This window comes from Astatotilapia calliptera, chromosome 7 (assembly GCF_900246225.1).
Source record: "Astatotilapia calliptera chromosome 7, fAstCal1.2, whole genome shotgun sequence".
NCBI classification, from domain to species: Eukaryota; Metazoa; Chordata; class Actinopteri; order Cichliformes; family Cichlidae; genus Astatotilapia; species Astatotilapia calliptera.
The window spans coordinates 21,899,937-21,924,250 of NC_039308.1; the positions used below are offsets into that span (position 1 = coordinate 21,899,937).

General features: G+C 38.4%; 1 protein-coding gene across 3 annotated transcripts in view; it reads left to right on the forward strand.

Annotated features, from left to right (window-relative positions):
- Nucleotides 1-19,496, forward strand: part of tbx5a (T-box transcription factor 5a) — a 21,027-nt gene extending 1,531 nt beyond the window's left edge. Inside the window, exons 1-9 of one of the 3 annotated variants that reach the window (XM_026173785.1) lie at nucleotides 2,366-2,791; nucleotides 3,489-3,662; nucleotides 4,455-4,549; nucleotides 5,975-6,094; nucleotides 7,054-7,201; nucleotides 12,559-12,711; nucleotides 15,505-15,596; nucleotides 17,025-17,257; nucleotides 18,862-19,496. In XM_026173785.1, the coding sequence (XP_026029570.1) occupies nucleotides 3,519-3,662; nucleotides 4,455-4,549; nucleotides 5,975-6,094; nucleotides 7,054-7,201; nucleotides 12,559-12,711; nucleotides 15,505-15,596; nucleotides 17,025-17,257; nucleotides 18,862-19,454 (1,578 nt within the window). In that variant the 5' untranslated portion in view covers nucleotides 2,366-2,791; nucleotides 3,489-3,518 and the 3' untranslated portion in view covers nucleotides 19,455-19,496. Of the gene's footprint in view, nucleotides 1-2,365; nucleotides 2,792-3,488; nucleotides 3,663-4,454; nucleotides 4,550-5,974; nucleotides 6,095-7,053; nucleotides 7,202-12,558; nucleotides 12,712-15,504; nucleotides 15,597-17,024; nucleotides 17,258-18,861 lie in introns of those variants that run through there. The other 2 variants (XM_026173787.1, XM_026173786.1) reach the window with 2 other exon arrangements.
- Nucleotides 19,497-24,314: the final 4,818 nt, after the last annotated feature.

A 24,314-nucleotide genomic window follows, 5' to 3' on the forward strand; every position in this document is an offset into this window, starting at 1 on the left:
TTAAAGACGCTTTCGTTCTAATTTTGATTTCTGTAGGCTTAAAAAATACGTCTTTATCCGCGTTGTTTGAGATGGCTGCCTTTAAACTTTAAATTCATGATTAGTTTGCTTTATTAATTATCTAATGATTACCGCGGACTCCAGGTTCTCCAGGACCGAGCTTCGAAGTGTTTTTACGTTTCATAAATAGCCTAAAACATAAGAACGTAAGATTATAGCTTTTTTTCTCTTTCACACAGGCTTTAAAATTTGGGTTTCATCTACCTGCAGCTCCTGTATCAGTACCTATCGTTTCAAGTGCTCATTAAAAAGTAAATAAACAACCAAAAAACGTTTCACTTTGCAGAATGATATGCACAACCTCACACTGCTGGGTTGTATTCCCATTGCTGACATTTTAATTCTAAGACTGTTTTAATGGATTTTTGTTAGACTGCATTTCAGTTACTTGTATTTGTCAGCATCAGCGCGCAGACTTCTCTGTGGACGAGGCCAATAAAAAATATATATATATATATATTTTTTTTTTTTTCACTCTCACACGTGGCTTGTAAACTCGTGGAGTATCCCTGAATAAATTTCCGTCTTTATCATTTATCAGTTATGCAGTAACGCTGCCTGATAGTCATGTCTGCACTGACAACAGCGTCCGTGTCATTTAAAAGTGCTGTCCGGTCTTCTGCAAACTCTTCGTTTCGCCTGCTCGCTGTTTGTGTGCACACCTGCTGTGTTAAAAGTTACCTGCACCCACTCGACCAAGCAAAAAATTCAACTTCGAGGCGAAAAAATGTGTGGCAGCTTCCCAAAATGTTTTGTTTATTTTACATTTCTTTGCCGGGTTGTTTTGTCTTTAAAATGTAAACAAATAAACAGCTTCACGAAATCTGCAAAAACTTCACAGAAATACATTTGAAAACTGGAAAATTATGATTACAAAGTTTAGACGATTCGTTTTTTCTCCGCGGGAAAATGTTGTTACACAAAGGCTATGGCATAAGACTACATCCCAAAAATATGTGTATATTATTTTATCATATGGCAAAGACGAACCAAATTTAGCACTTTTTTCAGTCAAAAAAATGGGGGTAAGTGAGCACATAGGCCCACCTTCGCTTTTATCAGGAACAAATTCAAATTAATTATGTTTATGGCTTTTTCAAAGGCCTCTGTGAGCACTGCTAAAGTAGTGCAAATATCGCCGAGTCGCTACGGAACAAACACATAGCTCGAGTGGTGTCCGTGTGCAACACTGACTGGTGAGGAAAGTCACCCTGGGGGTGACTACGTAATGAGATAACAGCCTAAAATGCAAATGAGACATTTAAGTGGGCACACTGCAAAAAATGATGCGTTTGGAAAGTTGCAGATTACTGCTCCCGTGTTTCTTCAGAACTAAATTTTGTCCTTAATGGTCGAGTTAAATCGTTATTCTTTTCTTCTTCTTCTTCTTCTTCTTTGGTCTTATTTCAGGAGGAACATGAGAATAGAGGGATTTCATCTGCAAAATTCACGCTTAAAAGTTACTAGTTTGGCACTGTAAGTTTGTTGTGTACTTGCAAAGCCATTATAAAGTCAGATAGATACGCATTAGGGTGATGTACAGTATTATGTATACATGGTGCAATACAATTTGATGTAATATAGGGGGAAAATGCTGTTTTTTTTACCATCTAATCCCTCTGTGGTGTGCGGGGTAAACCTGTGTGAAGCCAAAGGCCTAGACTTCCTCATGTTCGCCCCCCAACATGCACACACACACACACACACACACACAGAGGGAGAGAGAGAAAGAGAGATAACTATATCCCAAATGTATTTATTTTTTTCCTCGGTTCTATGAACCCAGCTTGGTTCCTTGTTCTTCTTGAATAATTAACTGAATAGTAAAATAATGGTTTAAAGTACCCAGAGACAAAATTCGGTCGGTAAATTGATATTGTTAATTGCCCAGACATCAGTGCAAGCACAGACAAAACATAGCTTATGATCCTTTTATTAGTCAGTTGTAATAATAAAGAAGGGCAACCTGTTGGCCTATGCCTACTAATGCATGCATGACTGAGCGTCACGCTTGATGAACTTGATTCTATTGTGTGTAGATCTACGGAGAAGAGACTGGTGCTTAACGGCGCACGAATATGTCAATATCAAATGAATTAGAGGCTGGAGACTGGGATCAAGAAGAGGTTTGGAGTGGATAAATAAGAAGAACTGGGGTGTGTACCAGTAAGGAATTATTGCCGCGGACATAAACCAATGCTCTTCCTGCAAAGGCAACACCTCCCCACCTCCCCATCCTCCTCCCTCATAGCCCCACACCGGCACTTCTACGTAGCGGACTCAGTTTCCGCTTCGCACGGTTGGTCAGCGACTCGCAGCGGAGAGTTGGAGAGGGAGCTCCTGAAAAACCAGAGGCTGGGAGAGAGAGGAGGGACGGAGGAGGTGACAGACCTGCTCCGCTGGGAATAGGCTACAGCTTACTGCTAAGTGCCATCGGCAGAGTAGGCTCACAAAACGCACCTCCGCTGTAAAATGCAACAATAAGGCACAGAGCAGCGCCGTGTAGCTGTCAGCGAGCTCCGCGAGGATCTGCGTGGTTTTGACTCCGCTGTGTAGGAACTAACTGAGGGGAGAAACAGTGGGGATTCATGGGGAGTTTGTGCAGCTTCTTCGAGAAAAACGCGTGGATTATCTGATTTTTGATTGATTTCTTATTTTTTGGACGTTTCAAGGCGACACTGCGTTTCTCTGCTGGGCCAGCTGCAGCCTGCGACCTGTTTTTGGTTTTTAGGTAAGCTGATGCTGATCTGAACCGACTGCGTGTACCCACCGTGACTGCATTTCATAACTCGCCCACATCGTAGTAAATGCTACTCCACGTTGCAGGAATCGCAGCTGTCTGCTGAAGTGACACCGTCTGAGTGTAAATGGGTTTTTTTTCTTTTCTTTAGGAGGCACCTCTGCGATTTATTTTTGCTTCGATCGCCGCCTCGCAGGGCAATACAGCTCATGTGTTTAGTTCTGGGAGCATGCAGGGGGGAAAAGGCGAGGGCCTGCTTCAGTGTGTCACAATAAAAGTCCTAATAGTTTAGTAATGTTGTGAATATTGAAGTTATTCTCCTAAGAATAACATATGCAGAATAAAATGACCTGTATTTGTGAAAAACACATTGCACTAAGCAATTATTAAGAGTATTAAAATGCTTTGGGTTTAAACGTTTAGCTCATGCCATTAACATGAAGGCTTTCTATCATGTGTGTTATATTTACATATGTTATGCTTTCATTTCTGAGCTATCAAAAAAGTATTTTCACTTGACAAAATAGTAACAGCAAGAACAATAAATGTGATTACACAGTGCAAATGAAGCTTATTTGTGTGTCTCTAAATTCATATTAACACAATGTCCTGAAAGTCTGTCTTCAGTTATCCGGTTAGTTAAGAAGGTCGGGCTGCACACACTGACATCTCTGTTTCCGTCTCCCAGCAGCGACGTGTAGTTTTCGGAGCTCCGGTCATGGCGGACCAAGAGGAGACTTTTGTCCTCCAAAACTCTCCAGGTGGCTCGGATTCGAGAGAATTACAGAGCGATAATAAATCAGAGAAACAGAACGGGACCTCAAGCAAATCCCCGTCATCACAGACAACTTACATCCAGCAGGTCAGTGCCGGCTTGCAGGCCTCACACTCACTGCTTCAGGCTGGAAGCTGCGGATTTAGGGGTCACTTTCACTCATTTGCAGGAAAAAAAATAGCCTAGGCGTTTTTGTCAGAAGCAGGCAGATACCCTGTTGTTCTTGGCGTTAAAAATATAAAATATAAATCATGACTTAAAAACAAATATCCGCACAGTGAATGGAGTATTTCTGCTAATTTTAGTTCTTTCGGCGTATATATTTACGCTGTTTGGAGATAGAAATGTGATTGGATCTGATATTTAGTCCACTAGTGATTTTTTTTTTAATTTGTGAAATGAAACAACTTCAGCAAAGTCTCAGCAAATTTTTCGTTTCTGTTAAGCTTCATAGCGTAACTGTGTGTGTTATAGTTTATAGTCATATAGGGGATACAGATCAATTCTGTGTGGGTTTATGTTCATTGCACATTAGCTTTGACTATTATAAAATCGTGTTTGCTGCTTCAGTTCTCACGGCAAAGGCTGAACAAGTTAAAGGCTACGGTATTATGGCTGGTTTAAACTGTTAATTCATAAGCTTATTATCCTCTGCATTATTTACAGCTTAGCCCTCAGCGTACAACTCGGTTGTCCAAAGTATTTGCATTTTATTTTTTAAAGTGTTTTAATCAAACACTAAATATTATACCTACAGTTTTGATTTTTTACAACCTCTGAACTCAGAAGGCCTTAAATGCATGCAGACTAGTGCATGACACCTCTATCTATAATGCAACTTTAGAAAAACCATACACACTAGAATGTTTTACTTTGAAGGGAATGGAGGGAATAAAGGTCTACCTGCACGAAAGGGAACTATGGACGAAGTTTCACGAGGTGGGGACGGAGATGATCATCACCAAAGCGGGACGGTAGGAGCATCTAAAACATTTTCATTATTATTATTATCGCGATTAGAAAGATTTCAGTAGAACTAATGGGTTCATTGACTGCGTGTCTGCTTGTTGATGAGGCTTTTAGTTATCTTGGCCGATTTTCGAGCTTAAATATAAACTATAAACCAGACTGGAATTTTCTTGCGTGGGGATCTGGAACCGTACAGAACCACAGAGAAAACACAAGAGCATCTGGTGGACGCTTTAGTGTTCTGCAGCACTACCGGTCCATATTTTAGTCTGGGTGGCCTTGTTGGGAAATGCGATACAGCGAGAGAGCCAACGTGCAAAACGTGCCCCCTTGTGTAAAATGTTACCGATTGTTTCTTTGCGTTGAAATAAAGACATTAAAGAGCATAAGGGCTGCCTTTTGCGCCGTTTTCTCTGTATCCGCTGCAGGTGTGTGTGTGTGTGTGTGTGTGTGTGTGTGTGTGTGTGTGTGTGTGTGTGTGTGTGTGTGTGTGTGTGTGTGTGTGTGTGTGTGTGTGTAACTGCGTGCAGACACTTCTTGTGATCCAACACGTGTGCAACAGCATGTTGTGCAGGGACCGCGTGAGTGAATGTGTCCTGCTGTCAGCTCCACGGTCGCCCTCAGACTGTATCCAGTCAAAACAGCTCATGTCGCCTGCGTGTGAACTTTTATATGCGCCCATGACTTTTTATGTCAAATAGCTTCGGAGCACCGCTTGCACAGGCTCCTACAAATGAGGAATATTTACAGTTGAATATTGCTGCATTTCGATATGCTCTCCAGCGCGGGCAGAAGGTAGTTGTTTTCTTACAGCTGCAAAAAGTCTCCATTATATTCCCGTCAATCATTTCACTCCTGTTTTTGGCAAGAGATGATATTACACAGCATCCATCCTCGTCCGTTAGCCCTTCCCTTTCACTCGTGGGAGAGCTTAGTGTTTCTCTCCGTGTATGTGTGTGTTTTCTGCAATATGACAGCTACCAAATATCCAAAAGATTTACTAGAGGGATGTTGCACGTATGAAAAAAAGGTCTGGAACATATTGAAAAAAATTTTTTATAATGGCTCTTCTCAGATCCAACGCCCTGCCTTGAAAGTAAGATTTTCCTCTCCAAACACCAAAGACGGATATTTATATGTTTTAAATCCTCCCACTTAACCTTTCTCTATGCTTCAAAATATTATTTACTTTTGGTTTGCTTATTAAAGAGTGAATGGCACAGGCTTTATTACGAAAGCATTTGATTTCATATATACATACATATATGTGTGTGTGTGTGTGTGTGTGTGTGTGTGTGTGTGTGTGTGTGTGTGTGTGTGTGTGTGTGTGTGTGTGTGTGTGTGTGTGTGTGTGTGTGTGTTAATAGGTGTGAGTAGTCATGTACTTGTTTTTTTCTCGCGTGTCCACAACACTTTATTTTCCTGTACAGGAGAATGTTTCCCAGCTTCAAAGTGAAGGTCACAGGATTAAACCCTAAAACGAAATACATTCTACTTATGGACGTTGTTCCAGCTGACGACCATCGATACAAATTCGCCGATAATAAATGGTACGTAAAAACATAACACAGCAACGCTTCTCTAAAAGGATTTGCCTTGCCAACATATACTTTTACGCACCGATGAAAATCCGGGTCATTGTTTTTTTTTTTTTGTTTTGTTTTTTTGGTGTGTGTGTTTTTTTAGTTTTTGATTTTGTTTTGTTTGTTTTTTTGGGGGGGGGGGGGGTTGGGGGGGGGGGATCTCAGCTAGTCTCTCGCTTTCTCGCTCTCTCTGGAGTTATTTGCAGCGGGGAGCGTTATATTGTCGTGATGGACGGGAATCGGAAGTGAATATATTATTTCCGGGAGAATTATTAACTGTGTTTTTTCTAATATTTGCCAAGAAATGAAGTCAGCAGGCAGAAATGTTTCTGTCAGTGCTGAGTTTTCTGCGCTGAAAGCAACGAGATAAACTTTTCCTTGCACTGCATCAAAGATTTTTTTCACACGGCTGTTTGTCTAGAGTCGTTCTCCAAGCGGGTCTTTCTTCTTTGTGTCAGAGCCTTTAATATTGCTAGCTACATGCCAATGATGCCACTGAAGACGCATTAAGCACGGCCTAAAACTAATTCTCCCCTCGTTCCACATATGTTGCAAAACAGTGCCTTTAACGTCTAACGTGACTAGAAGCAATCAATATCCGACAATGGCACGATACAGAAGGCTTCCTTATGTACTGAAGTTTAAAGTTAATAAAGCAAAGTTTTGAAAAAGACGTAATCACCCATAGTTTAGAACTTTAAGTGCAGAAAGTCCCATATTGCGCCATTTTGTGCGTAATAATTAGAAACAGTGCCCCACTAATTTAAGTTTTCCGTTTATAATAAAAATTTAATTTATTATTACATTTTATCCACAGTCATTATCTTCTGCTTCTTTCGACTTGTTAGGACCGACTCAGTTGCGGCTAGCATGTGAGTGTTAGTCCAGCAAGTTTCAAAGCGTGTGACTGTGTTGCTGTGTATCAGGTCTGTGACTGGGAAGGCAGAGCCTGCCATGCCCGGGAGACTCTACGTTCACCCGGACTCTCCCGCCACGGGGGCTCATTGGATGAGGCAGCTCGTCTCCTTCCAGAAGCTGAAATTGACCAACAACCACCTGGACCCGTTCGGACACGTAGGTGCCTGCCTGTCATCAATACTATTTAACCACATGATTGCTAACCTGGTGTTGCACTGACCCAAATCCCGAGAATCCGTTAAGGCCCGACGTGTTACATGATGGCACTAAATGCTTATCTGCAGGTCTCTGCATCGCCATTTATATAAAAATCCCTAACATATTATTATTATTATTATTATTATTATTATTATTATTATTATTACTATTATTGTTGTTGTTGTTGTTGTTGTTGTTGTTGTTGTTGCTACTCGCAGCTAATTAAAAGTACGTTTTATTGTTTTCTTGAGGTTAAATATTTTACACACATTTTAAATTGATTAAAGATAATGCTCCTGCCTGGTCATATTTTTTAAAGAGAGGCAACCAGTTTATTGATTTATTTATTTGCTTAAAACTTTGCATTTGATCTGTTAAATGTGCATTAAAACTTAAACATAATCTTTCAGTCATTCTTTCACTGCACCTGTGGAGCCCAAACTTTATTAAGTTGCTTCTGTAAAGATGTGTTTTAGTGAAAGTAAATCGTTTGATAAATTCCATCTAACCATCCATCCATCGCTTTGGTGGAGGGTATACGTTTTATTATATAGATACGTTTATATTTTTTATGTTTTGTCCTTTTTTTCCATTTTTTGTTAAATGTAACTTGCAGTGTTAAAATGAATACGAAAATAGTAAGTAATGAAATGCATTCTGATGTTGAAAACGTCACAAAATTAATTTTAAATAGTGAAATAGTTGTGGTGTTCAATTAGATGCAAATACTTCTACCACTACTATACTACTGCTATAATAATAACAACAACAACAAAAACAATAATAATAATAATAATAATAATAATAATAATAATAATAATAATAATAATAATAATAATAGTAAGCCTGATATACTTTAAACACAAAAAAAGAAATATAGAGGAAATTTTGTGCCATATGAAGGTTTTTTCTACTTTACTTTTCCAAAGTGGAATCTCCTGAGATTACAAAAAAGTTTGGTGATATTCTGTTTTTACTATTGAACATAATGATGTAAAGGTAATGTTTTGAAGAGTCTCTGTGATCTTTAGATAAATATTCCAGATTGAGACAAATATTTCTTTCTTATCGTGCCATCATCTTATTCTTTAATATGTAATATGTTTGCTATGAAGGTGTTAGTAACATACCTTTTGTAGCACAGTGTTATTATAGCACCCCCTAGGTGCATTAGCCATGGACCTCCTGGAATTCAGCTTGCATGAGTAGAAGAGATCAACTGGGAACTTTTTTAGGAAAAAGGAAAAGGGCAATTGCACCACCACCCACCATCTCCTTCACCCTTCTCAGCAGTAAGAGGCTGTATGGTACCTATTTCCTAGCTTTAACTCCTCATTATTCTAAACAAATTCTAAAACTTGCTTTCATGAGAAAACATTCCTTAACGCAAGCTGTGTTTGTTTGGTTTTGCTTTTAGAGACGTATTACTCCACAATGCTCGATAGTCCACAAAAAACACGATCTCATTGCATATGACCAATTATTATTATGACCACACACCAATTATTATACTATATATTATTGTTGCCATTATACTATATTCTTATGTATACTTCTGCATCCACTTAAGGTGTTGGTTTCAGTGTGGTAATGAATCAAAGTGAAGCTGGTTTCAGCTTTCAAAGTTACCCACGGAAAAATTAATATGAATTCTAGCACACACAAGCTACTATCTGTCCACATGGCACCTAAAGGAACTGCTCCCTTGCCAAAGCACAGCCGGTGAGATGAAACTGAGTCTCAGTCGGAATGTGAGCAGCACTGTGAATTTTGGGTTAAAGTAAAGTTTGATTGGTTGCAGTGGTTCCTGGCTCGGCCTCTTTCGTGCTGGGAGAGAGCTCCATGGGATTCATAAATGAAGCACTGGTGGCTGTCCAGAAATATACTCCATCAGCTTGTTGGTCCAGCTGGTTGAAATAACTTGTAGATGATTTATAATTACTAGCAGTGAGACATGAGACTAAAACATATTGCTGATGCTGATTAAACCAATACAGGACTGGCCTGAGGTTTTCTTCTAGAAATGTCTGTAAAACATACACGTCAGGGGGCCGCGCAGGACTGAGCTCAGCTTAGGAATTAATCTCAGAGGATGTGGTGCCTTTGTCTTAATGCAAGGTTAATTGTTCTGTTTTTGGTTTGTGACAGTTTTATAACCCATTGAACTGTATTGCATAACCGTGGAGTGTAACCCTCACTCTTAAAACAAATTTGTTATAACAAACATTTTAGTGCGAATCATGAAAGAAGGTAGTTTAAGGAGCTTTGGAAATGTTATGAGAAAATCTTGTAGATATGCTATTTTATTAAGTTTTGTGTAGAAATATAGTGAAGAATAGTGGTTTGAAGTGGGCAGAAGGATATTTGCAAGGAACAGGATTTTTAAATTATACACAGTATGTATAGGTTACACACACATAAGTCATTTTTCTGATATTTTACATATTCGTCGTATGAAAGTGTTGAGGCTGAGGTCTGTTTCACTAAGCAGTTTATTTCAATGGTAATGTGTTTTAGTTGTACCGAAGCTAGGTAATGCATTTTAAAGAAGTGTGTATCTTAAAAGAGATTTATTTAAAGATACAATTATTAATCATAATGTTCTAATTTTGTGAAGTAACTAAGTATATATACTCACTGACTTTAGTTATATTACAGGGTAACAGTTTTGGCTAGCTATTTGGTTTTTAGTTTCCATGAGATTCTACTTACATAAATATCTTCTTTAAAAAAAAGTTATACATTAAACTGCCCCAAAATGTAAAAATTCTGTATTCTTATTAGTTAAAGGTTAAACTTTGCCATCTGCAACATTATAATTTTTGTATATAGCATATTTAGTAACAAGTGCTATTTTGTTGTAAGTAATTTTATTTGTGATTCAAGTATCTTAAATTTAATCCCTCTGTACTTTGGCTTTAACAAAGTGTATTTGCTTTGTTGCTTGTTATTCATATCTGTCGATACATATCAAAACCTCCACAACAGCACTAGTTTGGTCACAAAATTACAGAATTAAGTGGTGTTTTTTCTGTATCTGAATTCCTGAATAGTTTGTTTTTGTTTCTGTTTCATACCAATCTGTAGTTTTTGCTCTGATGTCTGTCTCAACTCCCAGAATATTTCTCAGTGTTATTTGTCTTACCCATCAGTTTGCTGCTGCACTCGTCTCCCAGTCTTCCCACACATGTTTTGTGCATGAGGGTGGAGTGTGAGGATCACACTGTTTATATTTGAATGGCAGTGTGTGATGAGCAATAGATGGTGGTGTACAAAGACTGCTAATCCTGAAGCTTGGGGAAACTCTCTGATGTGGAGGAACTTGAAAGTAAAAGGGCAGCAGCCCGGGACCCAAAGTGATCCTTCACTATCATTACATGCGATCATCCAGAAGCTAGGGGGGGTTGAGGCAGAGATACAGGGAACCAGGCAGGGCAGTGACTGGGCCACGGAGTTGAGGTGTATGCTGAGTCCCCAGTGGGTGGTCTACAGCTACCCCCTCCTCACTACCACATCCCATCCTAATAGCACAAATACTGGACTTTAGGAACCCACGGTTAGTGGGCCATGCTATTTTCCATGGTGAAATGTGCATTTAGACATCTATGCAACTTCTAATATGTCTTCATGACAGACATTTTTAGCCTCTTAAACCATACAGGGTGCTGTATGACATGTTTGCATCAGTGGACTAGTTGTTGTGGTTTGTTCCAATCTTGGACATATATGCAAACTAAGAAATAAGCAGGCAATGAATGCATGAGAAAATCTGCCATTTACCCTGCTTTTTCTTTGCACAGTTTACATAGTTTCGAGTCGTGTTTTGAAGCCTCATTAATGATTCTAAATATTAAGACATAGGGACTGCTGCTTAACAGACACGTGAAAGAAGTTTTTTTGTTTGATTATTTTTTGTTTTTCAAATACACCATGACAAAACTGCAATACTGCAAAAATCCACAAAAACAAAAAGCTGCGCCTGCTTATGTAACTGAAGTGATCCACTAAACAAATCCTGACTGATGTTTTCTGTCACTTACTTCCATTAAATAGTTTGCATCTACAAGGTGCATGGCAGGCAGCTGAAAAACACTTTCTCCTGCCCATTACAAAAACCTATTCCAGCATGAAATGAGATCAAGTTCAACTGGGAATTAATAATGGATGACTATTGTATTATCTATGTAGGTCTCTATGGTTCATTCGCCTCTGAGAAAAGACTCTGGGTTATGTCTGTGTAATACTGCAGGATGCCCCCATAGGTACTGGAGGTCAGGGCAATCCCCCGGCTCTTCTCATGCTAGCACTGAGACGCAGGTTCAAAAACACTCTTTCAGATAAAGTATAGAAGGAATGGGTATGGCACCGAATGCAGGGATAAGTCAATTAAAAAGCAATTGCCGTCGTTTTTATTAGAAGAATTTAATGGGATTTAAAATAAAATAAATAAATAATATTTCTTCAAGATTGATGGCATTGACTAACAAAAGACAGGTTCATTCTATTCACTGTAGTTCTCATAGGCTGGTTTAGTAAGGTAACAGAATATAAAGGAAGAGGGCATGCATATGTCTATCTCCTGCATTTATCTGTGTGACTGTCATGAGAAGTGCTGTATAAATAACACGGTAAATCACTGTCACTGCAGTAATAATTACAGTGAGAGACAATTTATATTTTTAAAGGGTTTAATTAGAACATTTTAAATCTTTATTCTATTTAAAACACGAGGAATGTTTAAATGACTGTGCTGTAAAAAAAAAAAAAAAACAAGAAGAAGAAGAATGCAAATTGGTCGACTTTATTTTAAATATCTATAAAAAGGTAAAAATAAAACTTTCATTACAATTTGTTGTTCAATGAAAGTGTTTTAGCCAAACAAGTGTTTTTCAGAAACTATAGCTCAGCTTAGACGTTTTGAGAGGAAAAGTGGATTCCATTACAAAGTAGACAGAATTCGTAAAATTACAGGGACAAAAATTTTTTATTGAGAAGTATAAGCAGACCAGTGCGTTGGTGAAAGTACTGAAATAGACCTTTTGCAAAATAGACTGTAATCTTATCATGTCAGCATGTTGCTCATGCGTAAAAATGGCTAATGTCTTACTAACATTTATTATTTTTATTATTTTTATTATAACAAATATATGGTAAAGTGTTTTCTTACAAAAGGAGATTTTTAATCTTTAAAAAAAAGCGCACTCAAAAAAAACCCCACATTTGAGGACTGGTAGAATGTATCTCATTTTGTTTAATTTTATTTTTAGAAATGACGCCAAATATATGTGTGTAACGCCACTTTCTCTTTATTGCAGATCATCCTCAATTCGATGCACAAGTATCAACCAAGGATTCACATCGTGAAAGCGGATGAAAATAATGGCTTTGGTTCCAAAAACACGGCCTTCTGCACTCACGTCTTTCCGGAAACATCTTTCATTGCGGTGACATCCTATCAGAACCATAAGGTAAAACCTTGGGGTATTTTTGGATATTTTTATTCATTTATTGTCGCGAAAGGGGCAGCTTTAGGTTTACGTATTTTATGGGGTGGTTAAAATTACACAGTGTTTCAAACGGAGGTAAATATAAAGAGGGAAAAAATCAGTTGTGCAAACAGAACCATGCAGTCTGTTGCACTCTCAAAAATGCCCCCGGTGCAAATGCAGGATTGCGCAAAGGTCGATTTCACATTGAAGTTATTTTTTAAAATGTGTTTATAATTTTTGCACAAATTATTTTTTAATAATAATTTTTTTGTCAATTTTTTATGCAGCTCTTGGTCTTCTGTTGGATTAAAGGAGAGGGGAAATAATAGCTCTTTGAGAGTTTAAAGTTTTTCACTAAAAATCGTTGATATTAAACTCAGCTGCTCGCAGGAAAACTTCAGATTCCTGACTAGAACACGTTTCACAGACCCAAGTCCGTGGCATGATTTTATTATTAAGGCTTTTGTTGGAGATAAATAACTACCTACTTTGAAACAGTTCTAGTAATTATTTTTTAAATTCATTTGTTGGTGTTTGATTTTCAGTCTATTTCAGTGTAGATGAGACTATCACTGCATGCTTTATTTCGAAGCTCTCCTTACGCATTGCTCGTATATAGACGCGCAAAAAACAGATCTCAGTCTAAAAACTTTGAAGATTTAATTACATATACCCGCACAAGGGAAACCAGATTTTACATATGCTATTCAAATGTTTGCCTTTTTCCATTTATTTTCTAAGCTTCTCTTTCTCGGTTAACGACGGAGCTTTAATTAACATTATTGAGTTATAAATTAAGTTTCTTACCGTGTTTAATTGGAAACAGAAAACCTTGGAATCACCCTTGTTTTTCACGTATCTGGAATCTGGAAACTTATAACATCAGATTAGAGTTAAAGATGTGATTTCTTGAGCCGCACAGCCTCGTATTTTCTTTTTGTTTTGTTTTTTTTAAGTCGCCATTGCGTGTTCAGACTTGTGAAAGTAGCAGGAATAAAATTCAATATTTACACTGTCCACATTTCTGGGCGAGGGGAAAAAAATCTTGGGAATACAAATATTTGCAAACAGCATCTGTTTAACATCCTTTAACCATGCAGGCCTATATGTTTTTAGTTTGGGGAATATGGGAGAAAGGGGCGAAAGCTCATAATGTCCCCGCAGCCAATCCAGGTCTCCGGGCTTCTGGGAACAGGAAGCACAAATGACCAACATTCTGTAGAAACCATTCATTATTTTTGAGCCTGTTACTAGGGGCTGAGATCGTAACTGCGGGCTAATTATTAGGGCTTTCCAGACCTGCAGGAAAGAAAGGGGCATTTCGGGTTTCGAGGCTCTTTTTTTTTCTTGCCACATTTGTCTAATCAAACAGTTTTAAGCCTGCCAAAAGGAGTGGGCTACGAGCTGCAGGCATCTGTCCAATTCACCTGTTAGACTCTCAGCTAATGAAATGGTCAAAGTCTTTGGTTTCAGCTCTTTCCTGTCGTAGCTGTAATTAAAGCATTTTCTCCAGAAACTGAGGTTTCTGGAGTGGTATGTTTTCTTAAGATTTTTGTGAAACTGGGAAGATGAATTAAGACCAGCTCATATTTTTGTTCTTTTCTTTTTTAAAAAAAAAAAAATCTTACTTGAACTACTTCACTTCATTTTGCATCTGGAAATGTGTTTATGTCAGCCTCAGTTATTTTAATGAGAACAGTTTGGACACAGCCTAGTCAAACTACAGCCTTTGAATTTCGACTCTCAAATTATTTTTTCCTTTTTTCCTCCTATCTGCTAATTCTAGTCAGAACAAAATCTTTTGTAAAATATTTAATTTTCTCTCTGTAAACTCAGCTGAGAATAAGATTGTTGGACTGGATAATTATTGGTCTAGGTGTATTTTTGGAAGACATGCAGGGGGATAAAAAGGGCGAAATAGACTCTGAATTTTTAATGCCAAACTTTTAAAATGATGAGACAGTGTATAAATGATCTGACAGACAGCTCGTATTAACAAGAAGCTAGCGAAGTGTCACATGAGAGATTTTACAAAGTTTGCTGAAAGTGTCAGCCAGCGTGCACACAAACTTCCAGTCTTGTCAAAAAGCTGGAAGCACACGAGAGCTGCCAGCTAATTACCTGCCAGAAACCACTGCTCACGAGAGGGATATCCCGGGACTGGGTTAAACCACTCTGGGATTAACTTATTGTTTATGGGTGGCTCTGAAAGTAATTTCTGCTTCTATTTGTTTGGTATTGATAGAGACGTTTTTTACCAAAACATTAAGTCATAGAATAAGTCTTATGATTTGTATCTGTCATGCACGAGCCAGCTATCTCCTAAGCTAGACATCATCTAATGTAACATCATAAATTAAGCAATGAAAGATGATTTATATAGACATGTTTTTATTGAACTATTGCACTCAGGAACTCAGCTCAGAAAGTATCTCAGGTTTCTGGAAATATGATCTGTTATTTCACTCTTGGGTAGCTTGTGAACACTTACATGCATCCAAAAAAAACCTGTAAAGCCCTGGTTTTCTCCAAAAATATATGTTTAATATTGTCATCATAAAGCCCCTGAGTTGAAGAGGACTTGTCTTGTCTGACAGTCTGGCACACGGCGAAATGCTGCTTTTAAATAGCTGCTATTTCAATGCATGTGTGGGTTGGCTGTAATTGGGTGCTTTTAAACGCAGCTGACAATGAAATGACATAAGCAGCACAACAATTGACTCTTACTGCAACAGTGTATGTTACTGACACTTCGTGTGTTTGCTCTTACAGATAACCCAGCTGAAGATCGAGAACAACCCATTTGCAAAAGGATTCCGTGGTAGCGATGACATGGAATTACACCGGATGTCCAGAATGCAAAGGTAAATGTGGGAAAAAAAACAATCAAAATACACGTTATTCTTGCTTGCTTTTCTTTTTCTTTTCTTTTTTTTTTTTCATAGATCCTGCTTCTGATATATGGAAATACTGACCCATACTAAATGTTGTGAAATGAGTAGATAAATGTTACCTCAATTAGGCAGGGATTACTGACATCCTGGTCACACTGTCACTTAACGAGCCCCACTTTAATCCCTCAATCACCCAAATGCAAACCAGTCGTATGTGTTATTTTCAGTGAGTGTTATTTTCAATGATGTAAGTGTAGTTCTTGATAGTCAGCCAGTTTTCATGCTGAAGACTTTTATGGCTGATCTGGCAGAACCTCTGAAACACAAATGTAACATCTCTCTTCCATAGAGCTCTTTCTACCAGGATGTTCCAACTCCTTATGTGGACTGTGCTGTGTGTGTGTGTGTGTGCAGTGTATATATGTGTGTGTTGGTGGTGTGTGTGTGTGTGGGGGGGGGGGGCACGCATTTGTGCTGAACTGGTGGTGTCTCTTGGTCAGGCAGCCAAGGCACTACACGACCACATTGATCTCTCCCCTCCCTCGCTCTATTATTCAGTCCAGATGAGGAATGGAGTATGAGTCCGTACTGCGTGGAAAACACTTTTTCAAAGGAGAAAATCTGGTTTTGAAAAAAAACAACCCCCTTTGGGCAGCCAGTTCAGACTCTATGTGAATTCAAATGAGGAGGGAAAAAAATCCCAAATCAGACCAAACAGGAAAGGTTGTTTGGCATTTCCATAAGGTGTTAGAAGAATGCATCCACTCTAAAACCTTTACTCTGATGCACAGAATAATGATCAAGTACCTCACAATCCGTGTTGCAGTAAAAAAAGAAGTAGCTTTATAAAAAACCGCATGCCTGATTGTACTAGACGCACGTTAAATTTCTTTAAGTAGGTGTGTTCCACGAGCTAATGAAACGTTTCAAGTGAAATGCATTTCAGCTATCAAAACTTGTAAATCTATAGAAGCTGGTGAGAGTCCAAACCACACTATCAATCTTTCATGCCTTTGTCCAATCCTGCAGAGGACAGTAAGCAATGCACGTCTGCTCTTGGTTACAATATCAAGGGGAGAGCTTATTGCAAAACCAGGTCAGGTTTTCAACTGAATCCACCCCTGATATCAAAGAACTAGAAGTAGCAAAATGATCTATTGATGGATCCTGAGGATTTATAGGGGCAAAATATTTTGGACTGAATATCCCCCCCCCCCCCCAGACGTTTTTCTCTGTGTCCTAAGTGGAAGTAAATCACTGATGGTGATCCTCGTTGGTTGTCTTTGACAAATGATCTTATGATGAAATGCGGAAGATTAAAATAGTTCTGCTTTGTTGACAGCAAATTATAGTTGAAGATAATAACTAACAACTGTGATCGTTTGTGTGTGCACGTAGTACCAAGGAGTATCCAGTAGTGCCTCGCAGTACAGTGCGGCAGAGAGTGGGCTCCAGCCAGAGTCCATTTAGCGGGGAGGTCCAAGGCCTGGCCACACCAAACAGCCTGAGCTCCCAGTACTCCCAGTGTGAAAATGGTGTCACAAGCAGTTCACAGGACATGCTGCCCCAGTCGGGTTCCTACCCCCTGCCTCATGAGCATGGCCAAGAGTACCACTGTATCAAGAGGAAAGGTAGGTGAATCTTTTATTTATAATATTTTTTTTAAATAAATGTTTATTCTTGAACACATCATGTGTGTACATGAAGATTTGTAAACTAAAACAAATGACGTGAGATGTGTTACGTTAAACAAAGAGTAATTTAAAATATAGTGTCTGCTATTTAATATTGCTATATGTCATGTACAACCCCAGTTCTAGAAAATCTGGAATGCCATGCAAATAAACACAAAATGCTTTTATTGGAAAGTCTAATAAAGCTACATTTTCTTCACAGTAGAACATAGGAAACATGTCAGATGTTTAAACTGAGACATTTCAACATTTCATGGAAAAATACAAGCTCATTATGAATTTGATGGCAGAAACATCTCTCTAAAAAGTTGGGATGGGACAACAAAAGGCTGGAAATGGAAGTGTTACAAAAAAGAAACAGCTGGAAAGGAAAATGAGGAAAATTTTACATAAGATCCTAATTAGGCTAATTGCCAGAGGTCAGTAACATGAGTGGAGATTAAAAAAATAAAAGAGCATCCAAGAGAGGCAGAGAAGCCACATCAGCAACAAAATGCATGTACAAATTAGGAGCAATTTCAGAATAGTGTTCCTGAATGTAAGGCTACAAAGACTTTAAAAGTCTCATCATCTACAGCCCTACTGAATCAAAAGATCCGTAGAATCTGAAGAAATCTCTGTGTGCAAGCAACAAGGCAGAAGATCAATTGGATGCCTGTGATCTCCGGGCCATCAGGCAGCACTGCATTAAAACAGGTGTGATTCAGTCATGGAAAAAATTGCACTTCTAGAAATCATTTTCTGTGAAAAGAGTTCATTGCACCATCCAGAGTTAAAGGTCTATCATGGAAAGAAGTACCCATATGTGAACATGATCCAGAAGCATTGCTGTCTTCTCTGAGCCAAGGTTCATTTAAAATGGACCCAGGCAAAATGGAAAAGTGTTCTGTGGGCAGATGAATCCAAATTTGAAATTCTTTTTGGAAAACATGGACGTCAAATACTGTGAATGAAGGTGGAGAGTGGCTGTAGAGGCAAAGCCTAGGTGTTAAGCACGGTACAAATCTCAGAAGCCTTCATCTATCATCGTATGGACATGCATCACTGCCTATAATTGGCAGCTTGCACATCTGGAATGGCACCATCAGTACTGAAAGGTAGATACAGGTTTTACAGCAATTATGCTCCAATATATTTAGCACAACAATGCTAAACCCGAACTGCATCTATTGCAACAGTATGGCTTCATAGAACAAGAGTCCGGCTGCTCAACCGGGCTTGTTCAGCAGCTGATCTCCTGAATTCCCTCATATGTACAGACTGTCGTTAAAGAAGAGGGGATGCTACACAGTGGTAAACATAGCCCTGTCCCAACTTTTGTGAAACATGTTGCTGCCATCAAATTCAAAATGAGCTTTTCTTAATAGTTTTCTTAATGTGGCACATGTTCTCAATTAATCATTTGATATGTTTTCTGTGTTCTACTGTAAATTAAATACCAGTTTATGAGATCTGCAAATCATTGCATTCTGTTTGATAACAGTTTGTATTTTCCATCTCCTGAATAACACAATTGCTCACCTTTCTAATTCCACCTGCAGTGGATGATGACTGTCACTCAGGAGATCACAGCTACAAGAAAGCATATCTGGAGAGCTCATCGAGTGAGGAGGACCATTACTACCGCCCTGTTGGCTACGCTCAGAGCCTCAGTCTCTCCGGTGGGCCTTACCGCAGCGAGTCTAGCCAGCGGCAGGCCTGTATGTATGCCAGTGCCTCGCAAAGCGCTGAGCCTGTTCCCAGTTTGGAAGACATCAGCTGCAACACTTGGGCCAGTGTATCACCCTATGGTAGCTGTTCTGTCACCACCATGCAGCCCATGGATCGACTGCCCTACCAACACTTCTCCGCTCACTTCACCTCAGGGTCTCTGGTGTCCAGACTAGGTGGGGTGGGAGGCCACGCCTCTCCACAGCTGGGTGATGGCCACCACGCTGCAATGTACCAGAGCTCTATGACCCATCAGACTCTGGGCCGCCAATGCAGTCCCGGGGCTGGGATCCAATCACCAGCAGCCAGTCTGCAGGGAAATGAGTACCTGTATACACATGGCATACCACGTACACTATCACCACACCAGTACCACTCTGTACATAGTGTAAGCATCATGCCAGAGTGGAGTGAGAACAGCTAAAGAAGTTGTTTCTCTCCCCCCCCCCACTCTATAAATACGGTACAAAAAAAAAACACAACAAAGGACCAAAACAAGGCAGTGTGTAGATGAATTTATATTTATATTTTTTTAAAAGGTCTTGCTGTTCATCCTAAAGAGACCAGTGTTGGTTCACAGTGGATGTGCATAGTAGGATGGTGCTGACTAGAAGAGAAGGCATCTTATCACTTACCTTGTTGTGACAGCATGTGCACTTATAAACAAACAAACAAACAAAGAGGAGCTGGACAAAAGCAGAAGCAAAGACTGCTCAAGAGCAGAGCACGCAGACACAAAAGCGAAGGTCAGAAATGCTTCAGAAGCATGTGGTCCGCAGGTCGACTGCGAACTCGTGTGGCGGTGCTTTTTCTTGGATGTCCGGATTTTTAGTCAGACCATTAAATGTGTTTGCAACCACAAGTACAAAGCTCTTTTTGGACTATATAACAAATTTGTGTAAAAAAACAAAACAAAAAAAGGACACTTGTCTTCTGTTATATTAGCCCAAGTTCTCATTTTTAAAATAGTTTTTGTAGTTAACAAGTTACATTGTAAAATTGTTATAACTTAAACCATGAATAAGCAAGTGTGAGCCTTTGTTGTAGCTCTTGCTTACTCTTAAATCTGTCAAAAGGTTTGTTTTTTTTTGTTTTGTTTTTGTGTTTTTTGCTTTGTTTTGCTTTGTTTTTTCGTTTTCGCATATTTACATGCACTTCAAAAACCTTATATTAATTTAATGATGTGAAACGTGACAGAATAATTGTTCATTCGTGCCCAGACGTTTCAGGCAGAAACTGCCCTCACCACATGCAACGGTGTTACAACCAAGCAGCAGTACTGAAAAACTGATACTGACCATGTTGAGAAGCAGAACCGCAGAACTTACTCTGGTAATGATTGTGATTGACCTTGGTAGCTAATTAAATCAAGATTTAATCAGGAACTTGTATAATTTCATTGCAATGTGCACAGCACTCCAGTGTTGAGAATTCAGGAAAAGCCCTAAAAAATCTTTACACCCACATTGCCCACAGGCGTGTACTCACTACTATAAACTCCACTCGCAAAAGACAATGAAAATGTATCAACATATCATCCTCTTTTTCCCACGTGGCATGATCGAAAAACTAGCAAAAACAGAACAATGATAAGAAATCCAAAATTCTGTGTCAGCATCCACTAATAAATATACATTTTTGTTAATGATAAATGTAGGTTACATAATATAATTAAAAGAATTTGACCCCGAGTAATCACATGGCCAAAACACAACCCTACAGTATCATTTTTCATTCATGCTGTGTGTTTGTGGCCTTTTTTGTGGAGTTCTTCTTGCCTCAGCCTCATTAATGCATCGTTGAATGTGTTAAATGTTTGATTACAGCTATTTAACAGTTGGAGATCGAGATGTAGTTAGCTCTACAATACGCAAACTCACAACTTCAGACAAAAACAGCATTCTTTCTCCACCAAATGTATTATTACAACAGCAATATTATGACTGATGCAATTAAAGTGTTCTTCTGGACCTACACACTATTATAACTACATTATTACAACTTTCAGGAAAATCATTATGAGTTATAATCCCTGTTGCAGAGGGCTAACATTCTGCCATCAGTAAAGAATGTCCAAAATGTCTTTCCAGTGCTCCGGACACACAATATTATAGTGGAACTCACTCCACTGAATGTGTCTGTATGTTCTCTATATGTTAAATCATACTATTTTTTATTTACATTGTCAAGAAATCAAAAAATGTAAACATTTTCTCCACTCAAGTGTTTGATATTTTACCCATTTGTTACCTGACAGTCAAGAATGGCTCATTCCACAGCACTTTGTTATGCTGCCAAACCCATGCCACAGTCTACGTACTCATGGAGGAAGAGCTCATTATTTATTTGGACTGTGGAGCCTATACTTGGCGTAAGCTACACTACAAAAAATAAGGTTCTTGGTTGATGGTGAACTGTTGTGCCTCACTCACATCCATCACAATCATCTGAATATGTTGAAACTTACTGTAGTAAGCACTACAACATCAGATAATTTGACAAAGCTTTTTGTAACTGCAACACCATCAAATCTTTTTTTTTTTTTTTTTGGGGGGGGGGGGGGGGGGGGTCAAATTTTGATTGTGTGTTTTAATGCACAGTCAACACCATTATCTGGTAAGCGCTTAACGTGTGACAAGGAGACAGGTAAAGTAGCAGTTAGACATCAAATGGAATGTAAATCTGAGAATGCAGATAAAATATACTTGATTTCATTATGAAGCAAATGTCAGTTCCATCATAAAAATGACCGTGGGTTAGCGGCCTGTTTCACATGTGGACAAAGGCTAATTTTTAAGTGCTTGTAGTCGATAGAATGTTATTTGTCAATAGTATTTATTTAACAACTATGGAAATCAGCTTGCTCCTGCATGTATCAAAGATAGATGGTTCAATTTCTTTTTATAGCCGGCTTTTTATGATTGTATAGGATTTTCTAATCATGCTTCTATAGAAAACAGGAGATTACTATACAGCTGTCAAAAAGTATCAAAACAAGAATGGAAAACATGAAAATGTGGATATCTTTGTAAATAAACATGTACATAACAGAATACCTGCAATAAATTAAAAAAAAAAAAAAGAAACTTGCTGGATTGTTTTTAAATTTTTTGGTTGCATTTTGTTTCAGGTGTGGATTTAGGGGCCACCGTATGGATTCACTGGCCACTTTATTCGGTACAGTTTGCTAGTATTGGGTTATACAGCTTTTCTGCCTTCATGGCACAGATTAAACAAGGTGCCAGAAACATTCCTCTGGGATTTTGGTCCAGATTGACTTGATAGCATCACACAGTTGCTGTGGATAGATGCCTGTTCCACCACATCCTAAAGGTGCTCTATTGGATAGAGATCTGATGAGTGTGGAGGTCATTTGAGTACAGTCAACTCACTGCCATGTTCAAGAACCCAGTTTGAGAGGATTTGAGCTTTGTGACATGGCACCATATCCTACGGGAAGCAGTTATGTGGGTAGATTAGATGTTTAAATGATGCTCTGTTCGTATTAAGGGGATGGCCTTTTTGTGTAAGATTTTGCATGGTCTTTCCTGTGCCTCCTGACTGAGTATGTAATGTAGTTTAAGCATTTAAGATTCATAGAATCAAATGCTGTACGAGTGTTTGGTTAAACGTGACTTGAGCACTTTGCTTGGTAAGTATGACTAGGAAAGCACTTTATAAATGTCAGTCCATTTTCATAAATTTTGGTATATAAACTATCCAATCAAATGGTATTTTGTTGTTAGTTTTTTAGGGATTTGCTCTTTCACTTACCGGTTATGTTTAATGTAAGTCAAAGTGTAGGTTTCCTCTATGTACATTTTCTGCAGTTTCCATGTATAGTGATTTTATTGTGGTTGACTTCTGGCTGGTGACAAAAATGTGCAAAGAGTCACATACCTATCCATGTAAATCTCCAAAGAGAAGGGTATATTAACATATGCTTTATTGGTCTAAGAAGTACATACATGGCTTACCTATTCTGTCTGCCTTTAAAATAAATGAAACAGAAATCCCAAACAAAGAATGGGGGAAGAAACTGCATGTCCTGGTGAGATTACTATCAAACAAGCAGATTGGTTGATTTACCTGACAAAGACAGAACAGTTCTTTTATTTCAAATTTGCAAAGCATTTCCAAAATTATATCATTAGCAGGAAACACTTATTATCACTGAGTCCTCAAGAAAGGTAATTTCTTTTGCAAATTTCATCATAAAGTATTGAACTTTTATTAACCTGACAGAGAAAAGTCAAAGGGTCATCCCAGCTGATTGCATCACATCCTGAGGGGAACATGAATGCCTGAAGCAAATGGCATGGCAAATAATTCTGATAAAACAGAAATGTGAACTTCTTAGTGATAGTAAAGATAAAGTCACCCATCAACATAAAACATTGCTTGTCTTTACCAAATAATGGAAGAATTTCTGAGACCTTCTGATAACGCTACAGAAAAACTGTCAGAAGATGATTGATGTAATTAGAATTCATTATATGGAATATACTGTACCAGTCTTTACTGGTGAAACGTCTTCAAGCAACTTAAAGAAGTCCAGATGCTTTTCTTTGCAAGCTCCTTTGACTACGATGACCTGGATGACTGAGAACTAGAGATGGCACGATACCACTTTTTTATGTCCGATACCGATGCCGATATCATAAATTTGGATATCTGCCGATACCGATATGAATCCGATATAGTGTTTTTTTAATCAACAAAACTGTTTTTTAAAATATCTTGCTGCATTTTGCAAGTCTGCAAGTTCATACTCAAGTTTAAAACAACAACTACACTAAAGCTATTCTGTTATACCTGTATACAAAAAAAATATTTCATAGTTCAGCAATACTGATCAATCTAATAAACTTAGACCTACACCATCCTCCCTGTTCTGGTATTTTAAAGAGTACTTAGCGTAAATATTAAGCAACCTAACTAATAGGGTTCCAACTCCCAGCAACAATAAAAATAAATAAATAAAAAATAGGGAACCACCCCTCACGCGCCACCTCATGATGCTTAATCGACATAATCAACCTTAATTTGATGCAGTGTGAAAAAAAATGCACAGAAATCAATTATTTTTCAAGAAATATTAAATAGATTCAACATCTTTCTTCAACAAAATTGCAGACTGCACAGATGGTACCTTCCCAAAGGAAAAAGTACTATAGCTTACTAGGGTATATATATTAGACTTAATAGTCACTATATACAGTAATTGACTTCTATTCATTTTAGATCAAATTAAAACTTTGGGTGTCAGATAATTATTTATTAA